Below are 19,111 nucleotides of genomic sequence, written 5' to 3'. Positions count from 1 at the left end.
TGTAGCATGCGTTACCTTGACAGCATCATCTTGCAAGATTTTGAACAGTTCAGCTGGGATGCCGTCGTCTCCTGCTGCCTTGTTATTAGCAATGCTTCTTAAGGCCCACTCAACCTCACTCTTCAGGATGTCTGGCTCTAGCTCACTGACCACACCGTCAAAGCTATCCCCGATATTGTTATCCTTCCTATACAGGTCTTCTGTATATTCTTGCCACCTTTTCTTGATCTCTTCTTCTTCTGTTAGGTCCTTGCCATCTTTGTTTTTGATCATACACATTTTGGCCTGGAATTTACCTCCAATGTTTCTAATTTTCTGGAAGAGGTCTCTTGTCCTTCCTATTCTATTGTCTTCTTCCACTTCCGCGCATTGCTTGTTTAAAAATAATTCCTTATCTCTTCTGGCTAACCTCTGGAATTTTGCATTTAATTGGGCATATCTCCCCCTATCACTGTTGCCTTTTGCTTTCCTTCTTTCTTGGGCTACTTCTAGTGTCTCAGCAGACAGCCATTTTGCCTTCTTGGTTTTCTTTCTTTGGGATGTATTTTGTTGCCGCCTCCTGAACAATGATGCCAACTTCTGTCCAGAGTTCTTCCGGGACCCTATCTACTAAGTCCAGTCCCTTAAATCTATTCTTCACCTCCACTGCATATTCCTTAGGAATATTAGTGAGCTCATATCTAGCTGATCTGTGGGTCTTCCCTAATCTCTTTAGTCTGATCCTAAATTGTGCAAGAAGAAGTTCGTGATCAGAACTACAGTCAGCTCCAGGCCTTGTTTTTACCGACTGTACAGATGTCCGCCACCTTTGGCTGCAAAGGATGTAATCAATCTGATTTCGGTGTTGTCCATCTGGTGAAGTCCATGTATAAAGCCGTCTCTTAGGTTGTTGGAAGAGAGTGTTTGTTATGCAGAGTGAATTGTCTTGGCAAAATTCTATCAGCCTATGTCCTGCTTCGTTTTGTTCTCCCAGGCCATACTTACCTGTAATTCGAGGTGTCATTTGACTGCCCACCTTAGCATTCCAGTCTCCTGTGATGAAAATAACATCTCTTTTAGGCATGTTGTCCAGTAGGTGCTGCAGATCCTCATAGAACTGCTCTACTTCAGCTTCTTCAGCATTTGTGGTTGGGGCGTATATTTGGATCACTGTGATGTTAGATGGCTTGCCCTGAATTCGAATTGAGATCATTCTGTTGTTTTTTGGGTTGTATCCAAGCACTGCTTTAGCCACTTTACTATTAATTATGAAGGCTACTCCATTTCTTCTGTGGTCCTCTTGTCCACAGTAGTAGATCTGGTGGTCATTTGATGTGAAGTGGCCCATTCCAGTCCATTTCAGTTCACTGACGCCCAGAATGTCTATCTTTAATCTTGACATCTCACCAATAACCACATCCAATTTGCCCTGGCTCATAGATCTTACGTTCCAGGTTCCAATGGTGTGTCGATCCTTAGAACATCGGATTCGCCGTTCACCACCAGCACCGTCGGCCGCTAGCCGTCCTTTCGGCTTTGAGCTAGCTGCGTCATCACGTCTGGGGCTAGTTGAACTCATCCTATGTTCCTCCCCAGTAGCATTTTGACCATCTTCCGACCTGGGGGTCTCATCTTCCGATGGTATACCGACATATCTCTGGTTGTACTGATCCATTTAGTTTTCACGGCAAGAATACTGGGGTGGGTTGCCATTACCTTCCCCAGGGATCGCATTTAGTCTGACCTCTCTGTCATGACCTTCCCGTCTTGGGTGGCCCTTCACGGTTTAGCTCATGGCATCATTGAGGTGCTCAAGCTCCAGCACCACGACAAGGTAACGATCCTTTGCTGAAGTATTCAATGTGTACGCTGAACAAATAATTCAAGAAGCAGGAATGTACAAAGAAGAATGGGGTATCAGAATTGGTGGAAGACTCATTAACAACCTGAGATATGCAGATGATACAACTTTGCTTGCTGAAAATGAAGAAGACTTGAAGTACTTGCTGATGAAGATCAAAGATTGTAGTCAGCAGTATGGACTACACCTGAATGTGAAGAAGACGAAGATTCTCACAAATGGACCAATAAACAATGTCACAATAAATGGAGAAGAAATTGAAGTTGTCAACAATTTCAGTCTACTCGGATCAAGTATCAATGCCAAGGGAAGGAGTAATAAAAAAATCAAACAGTGTATTGCACTGGGAAAATCTGCCTTCAAAGACCTATCTAAAGTTTTCAGAAGATGTCAGTTTAAAAACAAAGGTGCGTCTGACTTATGCCACGGTCTTCTCAATTGCCACATATGCCTGTGAAAGTTGGACATTAAAAAAGGAAGATAGAAGAAGAATTGATGCATTTGAATTGTGGTGTTGGCGAAGATTATTGAAAATACCATGGACTGCCAGAAGAACAAACAAATCAGGTTTAGAAGAAATACAACCAGAATGTTCCCTAGAGGCAAAGATAACTAGGCTTAGACTCTGATACTTTGGGCACATCATCAGGAAAGACTGATCGCTTGAAAAGGACATCATGTTTGGAAAAGCCAAGGGCCAGTGGAAAAGAGGAAGACCTTCAATGCAATGGATTGATGCAATTGCCGCGACAATGGATGCAAACATTGGAACAGCCAGGCATATGGCGCAAGACTGAACAGCATTTTGTTCTGTTATATAGAGGGTCGCCATGAGTCGTAAACGACTCGACGGCAACTAACAACCAACAAGAGTCCAAAAGTGGAGGAAATATTTTTAGAGCTATTAATTTGGTTCCTGTACTGTGGTTTGCTACCACAACACCTCAGACTCGGTGAAGAAGGCTTTGAGTTAAGTACGACTTGACTCTTGGTGACTGTATGAGCTTATCCATGTATTGTTCTGATTGTGCCCTGAGTAAGGGTACCACATCTGACAGGGCTCCAGCAAAGTGCAGGGAGTCAGGGATGCTTTCCTTCCTGGTCAAAACAACAACAGGCGACGGTGATCTGACAGTGGACAAGTGGCTTGGCAAACAGCTTGCCCCAAAGGAGACTGCTGGTTCACAGGGCTGGACAGCAGATGCAGTGGCACACGCATGCACTCCCCACTTCCTCCATTACAGGGGCACCTTTTCCTAATTTGCCCAAAGTCACCATATGTGCTAGCAACAGCCCTGAAATTTTTTGGCAACAACCAGTCTACTCTATAGTCCTGGAATCCCCTGGTGGTCTCCCATCCCAGTAATAAGCAGTACATGGATAACTAGAAGCTTAGCTTCCAAGTCCGCCAAGCGCTGCCAGCTCCTAAGACATTCAGATTGTTACTTTTCACAATGTTCCTCCTTCCATCAGGGCTACTGATTCTAGTGAGATTTGGAGACAGCAGATTCACTCCAAAATTTACAGGAAGACATCAGCTAGAGGACTAACTTAAGTACTGTTTCTGACAATTTCTTGTTTGATTGGTAACTAGGTAATGAATTTTACAATGCAAATTCACAGTGGAAAAGAAGATTTTTTGCAGTGCTTTTGCCAAAACTAAGATACACATGCTATGGAATTTTATTAAAAAGGGAAAAACAACCCAAAGTTATTCTAGAGTTGAAATACAATTGTTATAAGGGTCACATTGCAAAACCTGTATTACCTGATTCCGGCAATTAAGAGGTAAGTAAGAGTCCAAAAGTGGAGGAAATGTGCTTTTCTTGTAAAGCTGAAAGGAGCCTGCCATATTATGCTGACGTTTCTCTTGACATTCTCTCTCTTGAGAGCTGTTAGGAAAAGAACCTGCAAAGAAATGTAAACATTACGGAGAATACAGTATTACGACATCAGCTAAGATTACAACACTGCTGACCTCTTAAATCAACATCAGGCGTTTGTCTAAACACTTTGTTCCTGACCAACACATTCTTCACCTAAGCAACATATTACCTGAGCAACGCAACTCTCTGAGATCTGCACAAGCACCAGCTTAGGTTAAACAAGAAGAAGGCTGTATTGCTAGATTTTATTGAATGATTCATTAGATACTTGATATCAACCCACTTTACATAATTCTATTTTTCATATGATAAATATTTAATTTTCTTTAGACTGTAGTATTTGCTGTAGGACTCTTCCATCAAAGAAGAGTTTTTAAACCCCAGGTCCAGCTGAAGTATTATTAGACAGTGGACAAGTGTCTATTTTTCTGAGCTTGGCTCATTTAGCTTGGTTCATGTATTGTACTAAGTCATAGTTTATGTGACTGTGGTTCCATGAACAAATCACAATTGGCTAGGATTACACATTGCATTAAGGCATAATCCTAAATGTATCATAATCTGAGCTGGATGACCACTAGATAGCAGGAAAGAGATACAGAAAACTCTAATGAGTTTTTGCAGTGCAGAAATAATATTTATGAGACGTAGTAGCTGCATTCTGTGACAAGCTAAACAAAACAAAACAAAACAAATTTTGCCTTAGTTTGTAAGGAGAACTTGCCCTCTGTGTACCAGCTACTTTGCTTAGGCTTTCACATCATACAATTACTAATATTTGCTGAAAACCTTAAATCTGAGATATTTCCTAGTTATATCTTACCACTCAAGTTTGCCATCTCCTTCTTCCCTTTCCCCAAACAGTTCCACATCCTGCACCTTCAAGTTATCAATTAATTTACAATATAAAACACTTATATAATATAGAAAACTTATCTGATTTTCTTTTTAGAAGTTCACTGAGCAAGTATTTTCTGTTCTTTGTAACTACATTGGTTATTTCTCTCATTAAACTGCTGGCTTTCAAAAAAAGATCCAAGTTGTGTTCAATTAGTAGTGTCAGATCCCCCGATCAAAGGTTTCACAGAAACCCTTATCAGGGCATCTCCCATCATTTCATTCTCTCATGTTGCCAGATGGGAGGGGTGTGTGAAGTTGGAGTGTAAAGTGGTTTATTATGGCTATGGAGCACATCACGGACACGGGGTTGAGATTCGCCAGTAATATCATCTGGATAGGAGGGGGAGTGACATGTTTCGTGGGAAAGGGGACTAGCTAAGGGGATGTAGTTTTAAATTAGGTTTGAGCGGGAAATCTTTTATTCGCAGCTTGCCTTCTGTACTGTTCATTACGCTTCATTAAAACAGTTAAAGGAATCCCAGCCTCTTGACTGTGTATGTGTGAATGCTCGAATGATCAGGTGCTGACAAGTAGCTTAGTGGGGATGGATTCACACACCACAATAAGCCAATATACAAGTTATTTGATTGTGTCTGAGCATCGTATGCAACTAGTCAATTGTGGCTTGAGCAACAGGCTATTGTTAAGGCAAAACATGACGACTTAGTGTGATATGTAAACGTAACCTGTATCTCAGAGTGGGATAGATAAAGAGCATTTGATTTCTTCGATTTAAAGGTATAAATTGTATTTTCAATACTTGGTAGTCATCCATGCATATTCACTCACCCATCCTTACCCTTGTTTCCAAAATATGAGAGATTTTAGCGACTCATATGAGATATTCAGTGGAAGGAAAGGAAAAATCAATGGCACATAACATGGGGCTTGGCATAGCTCCATTGAGTAAGTTTGATATTTTGCCAGGGGCTGCGCAGTAGATGGAACTACCACACAACATAGAGGTCTTCACGACTGCTCATAGGGCTAGGCCCTTCCAGAGTAGCTTCTCCAAACATGGATGCAGCACAAGTATGCTGCATGGAGTATGGAATTTCTGAGTCCTTTGGGTACTGGACAATAGGGCAGCAGCAAAAGCATGCCATTACAGTGAGTGGTGATGGGAAGGACCTCGACTCAAGGTTTTGCTCATAGCAGCTGGAGAGGAGGAGAAGGGAGGGCCTCCATCCCATGCAGGCCATCCAGGTAGGCAGAACCAGCAATCCCACCCAGGTTCAGCACCAGCTTGAGAGCTAGCAAAGGCACTAAAAGTAATATCTATGGCTTACTGAATATGCCACAGCTATCTGGAATTGCACAACACCCTAAAATAAACACCCACATGGTTTATTTAATAACGGTGCAGAGCAGCACACCCTTGAACTTCTTTCAAGGTTTTGAGGTTTCAACGAGGCGTCTGTTCTGAGGAATTCAATATAAGCCAAGTTTGAAATTAGTGAGTAGACAGTCCAAGAAGAGGAGATAGTAACCATGATGAATAGGCACAAAACAGTGCAACATTCATAGAACAATACCTTGATTTCTTAAGATATTTCTGAAGGCAAAAGGTATCTCTTGAGTCACAGCGAGCCATTGATTTTTTTTAATTAGTAAAATACAACAAACAACAAAAAGATACATTAATGACTGCCCAATAAAAAAGAATGACATATATTACAGTGATCAAAGTAAGCAGAACATGCCAGCTACCCAGTCCATTTCCAAAGGAGTAAGAGACTTCAAAAATTTCATATAACCCCCAGCAAACCTGATGTCTAAGCCTTGAGTCTTTTAACTCGTGAAGCCTCAGACGCTGACCACTGGGGCTTCATGGTTCTTGAACAGAGGTGCTTCAGAACACACTGACAGAATCTGGAAGGGGCTGTCCAAAGAGAAGAAAGCACTTTACGCAAAATCAAGTGTGTCCTTCTGAAAATCAAAGTCCTTCCGACTTGCCTTTCTGTACCCAGCCCTTGAGAGAATGGGATGAGCTCAGGTGTACCCTGTGGAATCTACTCTGTTACTCGCCTCCTTGTATAATATGTCCCTGGACTGGACCAGTTGTTGAATATGAAGGACGAAATATCACCATACCCAAGTCCTTTGTCACAAAAAGGTGGACCAGCATGCCTGGGGCTTCCGTTGGAATCCAGGCTTGATAAATGTTTGGCCTGATTGGACTGAGCGTTTGCTATGCTACACTCTCCCCTCAATTACTGTATAAGCGTTCACCTCCGTCTTTCTCACCTAACGGCTGCAGTCAAACATTGTGTTACATAAAAAGCGAGTCCCGCGGCCCGCCCGCCTTCTAAGAACAGACCCCGCCCCCGTTCCCTCGCGGGGGCCGCGGCACAGCTGACAGCGCGCGGCAGGGAACGGCGTCCCTCGGCGCCCAGGCGAAAGCGCGCTGGCTTCGGTTTTGAGAACTGCGGGGGCGGGTCCGCTTTGGCGACTCTCCCTCTGGCTTTTAAGGGCCGGAACCCGGAGGCGCTGCTTTTGCTGTTTCTTCCCAGTAAAATAGGACTGGTGTGGGGGAAAAGCAAACAATGGCGGGAATGGCTGTTCAAATGCACAGGGGTTCTTAAAAACGGTCTTATAGGGGGATTAGTAAAAGCTTTTCTCTAGTCATCACCACATCCTCTCTTAGGCTAAAAGCAGAGACACCCGTTCATCCATGGAATTACTGGTTTTATTATTTTAGAATTTAATCATCCTTGTTCCAATGTGCAAGAATTGAGCATTCGTTTTATTTATTTCACCAATATCTAAAATGCATAAACTTGCTTACCATGAATAGCCTTTCTTCACGGCTTTGGTTTTCTTGTTGGTTAATGCTAAATGATCTCATCCCAATCTCATAAATACATAAACTTAAATTATGCATATTCCATAAATTTGAGCTGCATGCTCCACTAGAGAGATAGTTTAGCATCAAGGGTTTAATGTCTCCTTCATTTTAGATGTATTTATTTGGGAATATCTAAATATTGCTAATAAGACTAGCAATACATTAATAAGTAATAAGTAAGGCTACTCAGCTGCATAAAAATATGCAAGCATTTTTAGAAATTTTGTTCCAACAGTTACTTCTATGCTTTCCATGCATAAGTGATATAATAGAGAAGAAAATCACAGATAACCTATTGATTTTACTTCATACAAATAACTACATACTTCCATGGAGACACCCCCTGCCCCCCAAAAAGTCCTGCTGGGCTGTCTCATCATGGCAGGGGAGTGCCCCTGGGAGGGATGAGCAAAAGAATGCTGGGAGTGTATGCCAAGAGAATATATTCCCAGCAGGGTCACCCAATGCATGAATGCCATCCCAGCTGCCCAGCTAAAGCAAGCAGGCACCTATACTGGGCAGCAGCAATACAGGAAGAAGTCAGAGGCAGATGATCACTTCAGTGGCAATGCCAAAGGCATCAATCATGTTTATTACATACCTAAGGCCAGATACAATCAAAATATATAGTAATATACATATACATACATATATATATATACATATATATACACACACATATATATATATATATATATCAGAAAAACAATTAGTATGATACGATCTAAAATTAATAAATTAATTCAGAATAAAAATACTAAAATAAATCAAAATAAAATACTATTTTAAGAAATTCTCAACCTAAGTAATGGTGCGGCGTATCGTGCAGATTGTAACACAAAACTGGGCAACTTGGGAGGATATTTTCGAGTCCTTGCCTGAAAGAAGTAGCAATAAATAGAAATCACACTCCCTGCCTGGAAATTTCTTCAGTATTGGATATGTAAGGGTCTGTCTAGAGTCCTTATATAGGGAGCAGTATAATAACATATGGCTTAGGGTTTCTACTGAGCCATCGCCACATGGACATAACTGAAGGTGCCTAGGAATACCCTTAAAATGTCCAAAAAGGACTGCTGAGGGCAGAGCGTCCAGTCTGGCTAAGGTGAAACCTTTATGAAATTTCAGAATTGTGATGGATGATAAATAGGAAGCTGGAACCCTTTTGGAAGAAAATGACAAATATTGGGGTGTAGCACCTTACTCAAATTTGTTTGGAGATATCCCAGATTCGTTGTTTAAGGGCGGTTCTAGCATTATCAAATCCTAATGGGCACAGACTTTCCATAGAGAAGCCCAGCAATTGATTTATCTCAGGCTTTTTTTAGCCACGATGATTTAAAATGGTCTCTAAATACTAATGGGGCTAAACCTATAGGAAACAGAATTAACTTTAGCCAGAAGGCATCAATTCATACTGCACAGGAGAAGGCAATGCTAAACCACTCTTGTATTTTTACCAAGAAAACCACATGGCTAGAAAATATAAAATGACTGACAATATTGTGCCAGATGATGGGCCCCTCATCAGATGGCACTCAACATCCTACCAAGGAAGAGCTGAGGATCTTTCAGAGTACTAATGGTGTTTATGACATGGCTAGAGGAAAGCCTTCAGGGTGTCTAGTTGCTGATGTTGCCATACAGGAAAAGAAAATCTGAAGCTACAGAGATAGAATTACATAAGAAGCATGAACACAGGAAAGCTCAACACAGTGAAAGATGAAATGAAACAACTACAAATTGACATCTTAGGCATCAGCGAATTGAGATGAACTGGGATGGGACACTCTCAGTCAGAAGATCACACCATTTATTACTTGGAACATGAAAAACAAAAAAGAAATGGTGTTGCTTGTATAGTTAGGAAGGGTATAGCAAGAACAGCACTTGCAATCAGTGACCAAATAATATCAATTAGACTTTGTGGATAACCCTTCAATATGACGATCATTCAAGTTTATGCTCCAACACCGAAGCAGAAGAAAAGGAGGTTGATGAGTTTTATGATCAAGTTCAATTTGAAATTGACAGAACATGCAGGCAAGATGTGCTGCTTGTGGTTGGAGACTGGAATGCCAACGGTGGAAACACAAAAGAAGAAAACGTAGTTGGATTGTATGGCTTAGGAAACCAAAATGAAGCAGGAAACTGATTTATCAATTTCTGCCACTCCAATGATTTATTCATAGCTAACACGGTCTTCAAACAACCAAAACAATGCCTCTATCCATGGACATCACCAGGAGTATATAGAAATCAAATTGACGATAGTATTATAAAAGGAAGTGGAGGAGCTCAATTATAGCATCAAAGCCATGGCCAGGTGCTGACTGGCAAACAGATCATGAACCGTTCATGTGCAAGTTTCAGGCTAAGCTAAAGAAGACAAAGAAAACCAGTCAGTTTCCACAATATAATCTTGAACATATACCCACCATTTTCAAGGAGAACATCAGGAATTGTTTTGAAGTCCTAAACTTCACTGATAGAGAACCAGAGGAATTATGGAATGAACTTAGTTGTTAAGGATGAATATGAAAAGTGGCTGCCAAAAATGAAGAAAGAGAAGAAAGCAAACTGGACGTCAGAACAAACTGTGGAAATTGCTGAGAAGAGAAACCAAAGCCAAGAAAGATAAAAATCCCAGAAAGGAACTTAACAAAGAGTTTCAGAGAGCTGTTAGAAGAGATGAGAAGCAGTAATATAACAACATCTGTAAAGACATTGAAGATGGAAACAGACATGAAAAAAGAAGGAAAGTCTTTCAAAAGATCTCTGAACTCAGAAAGAGGTTCCAACTTTGAATTGGTGCACTAAAGGATGACAATGGACAGTTAGTAACGGATTCAAAGGAGGTCAAAGGAAGATGGAAGGAGTATACTGAAATACTATACAGTAGAGATGTCAATGTCCAGGATATCTTAGATGATATTCCTCACTTACAAGTACTAGAAGTTAGATCAGCACTCCAGCCATTACCAAGTTGGAAGGCTACAGGAACTGATGGAATACCCACTGAAATATGGCAAGCAACAGAAGAAACCGTCAAGGTTCTAACCAAGCTATGCCAGCAAATCTGGAGAACAACACAGTGGCCAACTGATTGGGAGAGGTCAATCTACATTCCAATACCAAAACAAGGAGACTTAACAGAGTGTTCAAACTATCATATAATATCCTTAATTTCACTTGCTAGCAAAATAATGCTTAGGATCATCCAATGCAGATTAGAGCCCTACATAGAAAAAGAGATGCCAGATGTTCAAGCTGGTTTTAGAAAAGGCTGAGGAACATGAAACATTATTGCTGATACAAGTTGGGTAATTATAAAAGCCAAAGAATACCAAAAAGAAGTCCGTATGTGCTTCATTGATTATAGAAAAGCCTTTGATTGTGTTGATTATGTCAAGTTGTAGAATGTGCTCAGAAAAAAAAATCCCAGAACATCTCATTGTCCTCATGAGAAACTTACATACAGGTCAGGAAGCCACAGTCTGTACAGAACATGGTGAAACAGACTGGATCCAAGTTGGCAAAGGAGTGTGACAAGGCTACATACTCTGCCTTTATTTATTCAATCTATAAGCAGAATATATATTAAGGGAAGTTGGCTTGGAAGAAGTTGAGCATGGTTTTAAAACTGGAGGAAGAAACGTCAGTAACCTGTGTTATGCTGATGACACTACCCTGATAGCCAAAATGCAAAGGATCTGCAAGCCCTAGTACTAAAAGTCAAAGAGTGCAGTGAAAAAATGGGACTAAAATTAAATATAAAGAAGACTAAATTAATGACAACAGGTAGAACAACCAGCCTTAGAATTGACAATGAAGATATCAAAGTGGTAGATAGCTTCTGCCTTTTAGGATCAACCATCAACGGTAAAGGAGCAAGCAGTTAAGAAATACGCCACAGACTAGCACTTGGTAGACCAGCCATGAGGGCCTTGGAAAAATATTCAAATGCCGTGATGAGTCTATGCCTACAAAGCTCAGAATTATGCATGCCATGGTATTCCCTGTGACACTCTATGGAAGCGAATGTTGGACTTTAAAGAAGCATGATACGAAGAGTATTGATGCTTTTTAATTTTGGTGTTGGAGAAGACTCCTGAGAATGCCGTGGGCAGCCCAGAAAACAAACCAATGGATCATCAAACAAATGAACCCAGAGCTCTCACTCGAGGCACAAATGACCAGGCTCAAATTATCCTACTTTGGACACATTATGCAAAGACCTAGCTCTCTGGAAAGGGCTCTAATACTGGGAAAGGTGGAAGGATAGAGAAGAAGAGGATGATCAACAGCAAGGTGGGTAGACTCAGTTATGGTGGTGAAGAGTGCACTATTGGGAGACTTGAAAGAACAGGTTAGGAATAGATTGTCATGGAGAAAATCTATCTGTGGTTGCTAGGAGTCAAAAATGACTTGATGACACATAATCAATCAATCAATCAAATCCATGGAGACAGACACAACATGGAAAGCTGTATTAACATTTAAAACTGCCACTAGCTTAAACTTTTACATCCTTTTGAGCAGAAGTTTATCTACTGTGTAGTCTTTGTTTTAATATATGTTGTAAGCAATTTGGAAACAACGAACATTAATGATGTTGGCTAAGTGGGACAAGAGGATGTGGAAGCTGAACATTGTCCAGGATGTTTATTTATTTATAATTTATTTGGGGAAGATGGTTTTAAATTAAGATTGTCTTCCTTTCAGGTAAATATGGCATATAATTTTGAGCACAAATGCTACCTTCAAAGCCTAGTCTATACATTTAAAAATAATTGCAGATATGTGAATATTTACTATTATAAAAACACTTTAAGGTTTTCTTTGATTTAAAATCAGATGTATTAATCACCTCAAAATACAGTATCTTCATTATCAAGACTGAGTATATTTCTTCTCTTCCACTCATCAACACTCGTATCAGTTGAACTATTGATGTATGTAAACCTGGCTCTTCAATATTATAACTAGTACTCCAGTTCTATTTGAGAAATAACTGCATAGATTTAATGGGACTTTGGGTTGTTACTTATGGAGAATGGTGGCAGAGTCCCTAATAATTTCCTAGAATTAGAGCCTTCTGGACTTGTTAGTTTTTGGAACTGATTTCTGCACAATTTCAGCTGGGGCAAAACTTATTATAGCATAGAATGGTAGCAAGCAATAGTGGGGGGGAAGGGCAAGGGGAGCAAATGATAAAAGCAACACCACATTGAAGTGATGCCAGCTCCAGCACATTTCTGTGTGTGTTGTGATATCATATACACATGAAAGGGGTGGTACTTGCCTTGCAATGGTGTAATGTTGCTTTTATCATCTTAACAAAAGCAGCAGATCCTAGATTTCTCTGGTAGTAAGTGAAGTTATTCGCTGCTAGTGAGAGAGAAGTCTGACAAATTTCCTTCTCCACCTACCAAAGTCTGCTGCATTCATGGTCTCTAGCCTGCCTTACAAAGGAATATAGCTTTGCATAGTTAGATACTTGATATTCTTAGATCTATGACTTATTATTACCCCAACATTTCTTTAGTGAGTTCAAGGTAGGGTCCATGCTATGGCCAGACATGCTTCAAAATAATTGGGGAAAATGTTCCAAGCCAGGAGTATCTCAGCTACTCATTAAAACAGTCTGCTGTTTTTCAGGCTTCTTAAGGCAAAGACCATTCCTTTAAAACTTGACTTCTCTTTTTTCAGGACACTTGGAACGTATACCCCTTAGAATTAGAGGGCTACCCTGCATTCTCTCACCCTTGGAATTGCTGAAAGACCAGGTTAGGGACAGATTGTCATGAGGAAAGTCTATCTAAGTGGGACCAGACTTTTCTGGGTGGGTCAGGGGAGATAAGGAAAACAGTGAGCCAAGAAAGGTTCCAACAAACAGTTCTCAACCAAAAAATCATTCTTGTTTGGAGTCTTGAATCCTATGTAGCCACTGGACCTACTGTAGTTCCAGCTCTAAAAATGCAATGGTCCTGAGACCTGGGACACCCACTACTGCAACCTATTTCATGCATCAGTCAGTGGAGAAATCTCAGCTTCCCAAGTTTCTGACTCTCTGCTTAAGGGGCTACCAGTTTCAAATTCAGAAATGTTTAACTTGTTCTCCCATTGGAAGAACAGCAAAGTGTTTGAAGGGGACTTAATTCCCCCCAGATCCTTGAAAATAAATTCCAGTTGGTGAGCCTCTGTACTAGTTCCCCTGTTTGCAAGCATCAACAGCTCCCTACTGCTACTTTATAAGGAGCTCCTGTATTCCATTCAATCTTGACAAGAATAATCTGGTGAATGATCACCCAATTATCCTGCCATGTACTATTAGCAAGCTCTATACAAAACATCTTTGTAATAAGCTTGCTGATTGTATGATCCCAGAGAACACCTTGACCACAGAATAAGGTTTCAGACTAGGTTGTCCAACTGCTCATCAGGGTAAAAATCTTAACACCATTTGCCTGAGAAATATTTAAGTTCCCAAGAAGCTCTCTTTACGCTGCCATTATCAACTAGAGGCAGCTTTCCTCAAGGGGCCAGGAAAGAATTTAGCTGCTTCTTTCATTGACCACAGCCTTGTCAAGCTGATAATGTTGCTGCATGAGAACACCTTTACACAAATCAAATGTAAAAACACTGAGGAATTATTTCCTCATGTTCCCAGCTCAAAAGGAGCCAAGCAGAGATGCAGTATGGCTCTCTGCTGTTAATTTTTTATATTAGTAACATCATTCTGGCCCTTGCCATCCCAAATTTATCCCTCAGCCCTCACCCATTTCTATTTCACTCTATTCAGATGACACCATTGTTTTAGCATCTCCTAAGTTGTCCTGTGCAGATGCTTAGGAGCAATACATCCTTTTTTCCTAGGGATAACTTAGAGATTAATTGTGCTAAAATAAAGCTCCTAGTTTTCCCTAAAAATCATTTTAACCTTTCCTATAATTGGCAAATGAATGATAAACCTATTGAACAAATCAAGTATTTTAAATATTTAGGTATTTATTTCCAACCACCCGCCTTCTGGATAAATTGTGCTCATCAAAAGCACAAAGCCTCCAATGAGATGATCAGATTGATTTAAAGAAAAGAGTTATATATCTCTCTCATGGAAATAAAAGATATGTACTTTTAACTGGATTATGTATCTTCATGGCCAATGGTAAATCCATTAGTTAATTCTCTGTGAAAATGTAGGATAATATTAAAAACCATACAATGTCTCATAAAATTTTACTGTTTATTCAAATAAATAGAAATGTTACAGATTTACAAAATCACTGCGCTATTCTGTATTTACAAAGCACTAATAAAAAAAATATTTTCATTCAGAACACTTTGAATAGAGACAGCATATTTCTTTTTGTCTCTCTTGTGTAGAATGAAAGTTAATTCATAAACTCCACAGTCACCCTCAGGGCACATCCAGGAAGTTAAAATAAACCATGGAGAAAGTTTCTTCAGTCTTCCTTTGCCTCCCCTGGATCTCAGAATGCATTAAGGGTTTTTTCCCCTCTTTTTCCGTAAGGTGAACCTGTTCCAAACATATTTGGAACAGATTCAGATTATGCGGAGTCCTCAACCTTTACAAACATTAATAAAATAAATCACTGTGTTATAACAAGTTGAATATTGATGAAAAAATTGAACACACACATTTGGCTGGTTTTAGTAAAACGTATACACCGAGGCATCAAACTTCATTCACCATTCTCATCTTTCATGTTCAAAAATTTATACTAGCTTAGCAAAGAATAATACACAAATGAGTTGCATTCCTGTCTCTTTTTCCTTAACATTATGAAACAACAGCATTTTTTAAAATGCTGGATAAATAATCCATTTTGAAGTGAAGCAGATTTCCAACCAAGTGAGTCTGCCCTTCTGGCAGACATATTTGACACTTATCTTGAGGACAATGGTAAGCACCTTTCTGATGTGCTATCGGCAAAGTGATGGTGTTGACTGGAGTCTAATGTGCATTTTACATACAGCTACTGTGGTACAACGTGAGGCCACCTTGCTTCCTTAGCAACTGGTGATACCAGAATGACAGGGCTTTCCCTCTGCGTGTTTGAGAAAAGGCACAAAAAGAAAACCACACCCACCTCCCCAGGAAAGATCCAGAGCCGACAGAGGACGAAACCCACTACAGTACTATAGAGTACTACCCACAGGTAGAAAGTGAGATTTTTCGCAGGAATAAACTAGAAAGCAACCGGGAAAAGGAATGATAAGAATTTTTGTTTGCAAACGATGCTTCTTCGGAAGGTCGCCCTTCCCGAAGGGCTACGCCGGCTATGAAAGGCTGAGGAGCCAGCAGCTGGCCGCTCAAAGGGTGCTCAAGTGAGGCAGGGTGTCCATCTTGTCCGCCCGGTCCCGGGCAGCGGCGCTTTCCACGCCACGGAGCCATTCGGTGCACTTACGGACCAGCCCTTCATCCGCCGTAGAGGCTCCGGGGTCGCCCGCCGCCTCTTCCTCCTCGTACTCCACGTCGTCGTAGCGATGGCGCTCGTTCAGCAGGGACACCTGCAGCAGGGCGCGCAAGTCCCCCTCGGGCGACGAGCCTCCCGCCAAAGGACACTTGGAGGCGTCGGGGGAAGCGAAGCGAGCCAGCCGCCCTCGCGGCCGCTGCTTCTCCAGGCTTCGGCGCTGTAGGACCCGGATCGCCTCCGGCGGAAGGCTTAGTGAGAAGCGCAGCGAAGCCTCCCCGCGGCCTCCGGGCGCCGCGCAGAGGCTCTCGCAGGAGCGCGTGCCCGCGGCTGGCGGTCCCGAGCGGCCCCGGCTGCGAGATAAGGCAGCGCCTAAAGCGGCTGCCGCTGCCACCCCTCCTTCGGGCGGCGGGGCGTTCCTGCTCCCTTGGGCAGCTCGGCTGCGCGGCAGCTGCTTCTGCAGAGAGGCGCTGGGCCAGGAACTGGAGAAGCCGGCGGCTCGCTCTGAAGGCACGCCGCGCCCTTTCCGAGGAGGCTTGCCTGGAGCTAGAGGGGCCGCCGCGAGCACCGCCATCGGCTTTCGAGGAGCCGCCACCGGAGGCGACGGCTGGTGTTGCTTCCTCGACTGCAGTCGGGGGGCGGCAGAAGGCGGCGGCGCGATAGGAGGCAAGGACATGGCGGGGGAGACCTTTCCGTCGTCCTCCTCCTCCTCCTGTGTCCGCGCTCAGCTGGCCATCTCTTCAAAAGACTCGCCCGCTCAAGTGGAGTTTCCAGCCCTCCGCGAAGCAGCCCGACACCTCCGCGAGCCACCAGGCTGTGGTGCTGCCGATGAATGAGACACGCGGCGGGTTGGACGCGAGAGGAGGGGCTGCGCGAGTGGCAGGCGAGAGGGCCTTGGTTAGGGCTGGCCGGAGAGCAGCCAACCCCTTCCTGCGGTTTGAAATTCGCCCCCTATCAGGCGGAGAGAGAAGAGCCGAAGCTGCTCAACCCAGGAGCCGGGCCCGTTTTTTGATCTTCAACTTCCTCACCGCCACGGGCGCCCCAAAAAAGGCAAAGGAGTGATCTGCCGGGAATCCCCTAAGGTGGATTCTGCCGGGGCCTTAAACGGCCACTTTCAACTCTGAAAAAAGTGGGAATTTTGGAGTAATTGTAGTTGTTAGTCCCTGTACAACTTTCAATTCATAATACCCGTATTACAGAAAAAACATTTACCAACTTCGTTGAAGCACGGGTCATTTTGACAATAGCCTGTAACAAGATGACTGCCCTATTTGCTTCTAGACTGCGTGCTAGTAGTATAGGCCACTGCTGTAGCGAGCCATTCTTCTCCCAAATGAAAGAGTCACACAATCTAAGCCATTAAAAACCTAACCAAGGTTAACATTAACCATGTTTAGCATGGTATGCCAATGCAGTCACTTAACCCTGTCTGGTTAAGTGTGCTATAAGCAGACCACAGTGAAGTAAAGGAGATTTATACATCATGATACTTGTGGGACAGAGTCATAGAATGGTTTCATGTGCTATGCCACTGTTATTTCCTTAAATCAGCTTTGTATTTACTACTTTCCTGGTCACCACTGACAACAAAGGAATCCCATGCAACCTATGCAGTTTCTATTGCAGCCATGTAAGAAATCAAAACCTCTTCCTTATCAGCAGGCATAGAAACCAAGAATGCAGGGTGGATGGAGAGAGAGCTCTGTCCCTCCATCACTAGTCCCTTTTCTAGAAGGCAAATATTAGCAGGCTACAACTTTCACCTTCTAAAGTGCATTTTAAAGAAATAGCCCAAGGTTAATTTTTGCAGAACTCTGTTCATTTTGCTTGATTCCAAATATGGAGGATGCCTAAAACAATACAATAATCCCGTTATGTCTTTAAACAATTGTAAAAGCCTTTCAGACTGAGCAGCTCTTACTGATGCTGACAGTGGGAGACTTACAACTGATCCTTGAACTTGTGGTCATTGCAGCGTCCCCAGTCATGTGATCACAATTTGGGTGCTTGGCAACGGGCATGCATTTATGATGGTCACAGCATCCTGCAGTCAAATGATTGCCATTTGTGACCTTCATAGCTAGCTTCCAACAAGCAAAGTCAATGGGGAAGCTGGCAGAAAGTCACAAGTTGCAGTCACATGACATCACACTAAATGACCCGTTGTGATTCGCTTAATGACTACAGCCAAATCAGATGTTCCAAGTTGGTGTGGTCATGTGACATTTTACTTAATGAATGTGCCACTTAGCAATGGAGTTGCCAGTTCCAATTGTGCTTGGTGAGTGAAGAAAAACACCATCCAGCTCCTGACTGTAAGTGCCGGCAGGCTCAGGGCTGGCCAAGCTTAAAGGCAGCTCTGCCAAAAGGGCAGGTGTCAGGGTTGGAAAAAGAAGGTGGAGGAAGATGGCAGAGCAGGTTGTCAAAGAGGAGCCTGCAAAGGAAGTGCTGGAAATTACCTTTATCAAGGCCTGTAGGAAGAGATTCCCCCACCTGTCTATGCTGCCGGGGTGGAACCTGGCTCATTTGTCAGACACTAAATAGAGCTGGTTCCTCTATTGCAATGTTTCTCAACCTTGGCTACTTTAAGCTGCCCAGAATGCCACACAGCTTAAAGTGGCCAAGGTTGAGAGACACTGCTCCTTTGGAATTCCTTATATGAGGAAAGGAAGGGGCCAGAGTCTTCTCAAGTAGGGATTTGCCAGTATGAGGAGGCTGGGATGCCCATTGAGTCTGCTGCTGCAAAGGAGGATAACAAGCCTCAAACTGCTGCTGCCTATCCCATTTTTCTCTCTTGGTTTGATATTTTGAGAATTTGTTTTTGAGTTCTTGGATTGGACTGCTGACACTCCAAAGAGACTGTGTGTTTTCAACCCGACCCTGAATGCTTAACGGTCTGGGAGGAATAAACTGCAGCAGGTTTTTCTACTTCTTTGGAGTTGTTTGTTTGCTGTTACTCACAAGTCAGCTCCCCGCCTCTGTCTACAAGGGACTATGCCACACTGTCCTTATCACTTACTATATACTGTACTACATAATTCCACTGAAAGCAGAACAAGGAAATGGAAATGGGAGCTTTGGCACTCCCGACCTTCAGGGACAAATAATACATGGTTGGGGAGATAACAAATAAAGTTAAATAAATAATAGAAAACAAGATACTCATTTTGTAGGTTAAACCATTGTTTAAACTGTG

The 19,111-nt window shown here is 42.4% G+C and overlaps 1 protein-coding gene across 1 annotated transcript; it reads right to left on the bottom strand.

Moving 5' to 3' along the window:
• Positions 1-14,709: 14,709 nt before the first annotated feature.
• PRR18 (proline rich 18) lies at positions 14,710-16,790 on the bottom strand. The gene has a single exon (XM_063290476.1). The coding sequence runs from the start codon at positions 16,589-16,591 to the stop codon at positions 15,815-15,817; it is 777 nt and encodes a 258-aa protein (XP_063146546.1). The 5' UTR covers positions 16,592-16,790; the 3' UTR covers positions 14,710-15,814.
• Positions 16,791-19,111: the final 2,321 nt, after the last annotated feature.

The sequence above is a fragment of the Candoia aspera genome, chromosome 1 (assembly GCF_035149785.1).
Source record: "Candoia aspera isolate rCanAsp1 chromosome 1, rCanAsp1.hap2, whole genome shotgun sequence".
Lineage (NCBI taxonomy): Eukaryota > Metazoa > Chordata > Lepidosauria > Squamata > Boidae > Candoia > Candoia aspera.
The sequence above is the reverse complement of the archived record's forward strand: the minus strand, read 5'-3'. Positions and strand labels throughout refer to the sequence as shown.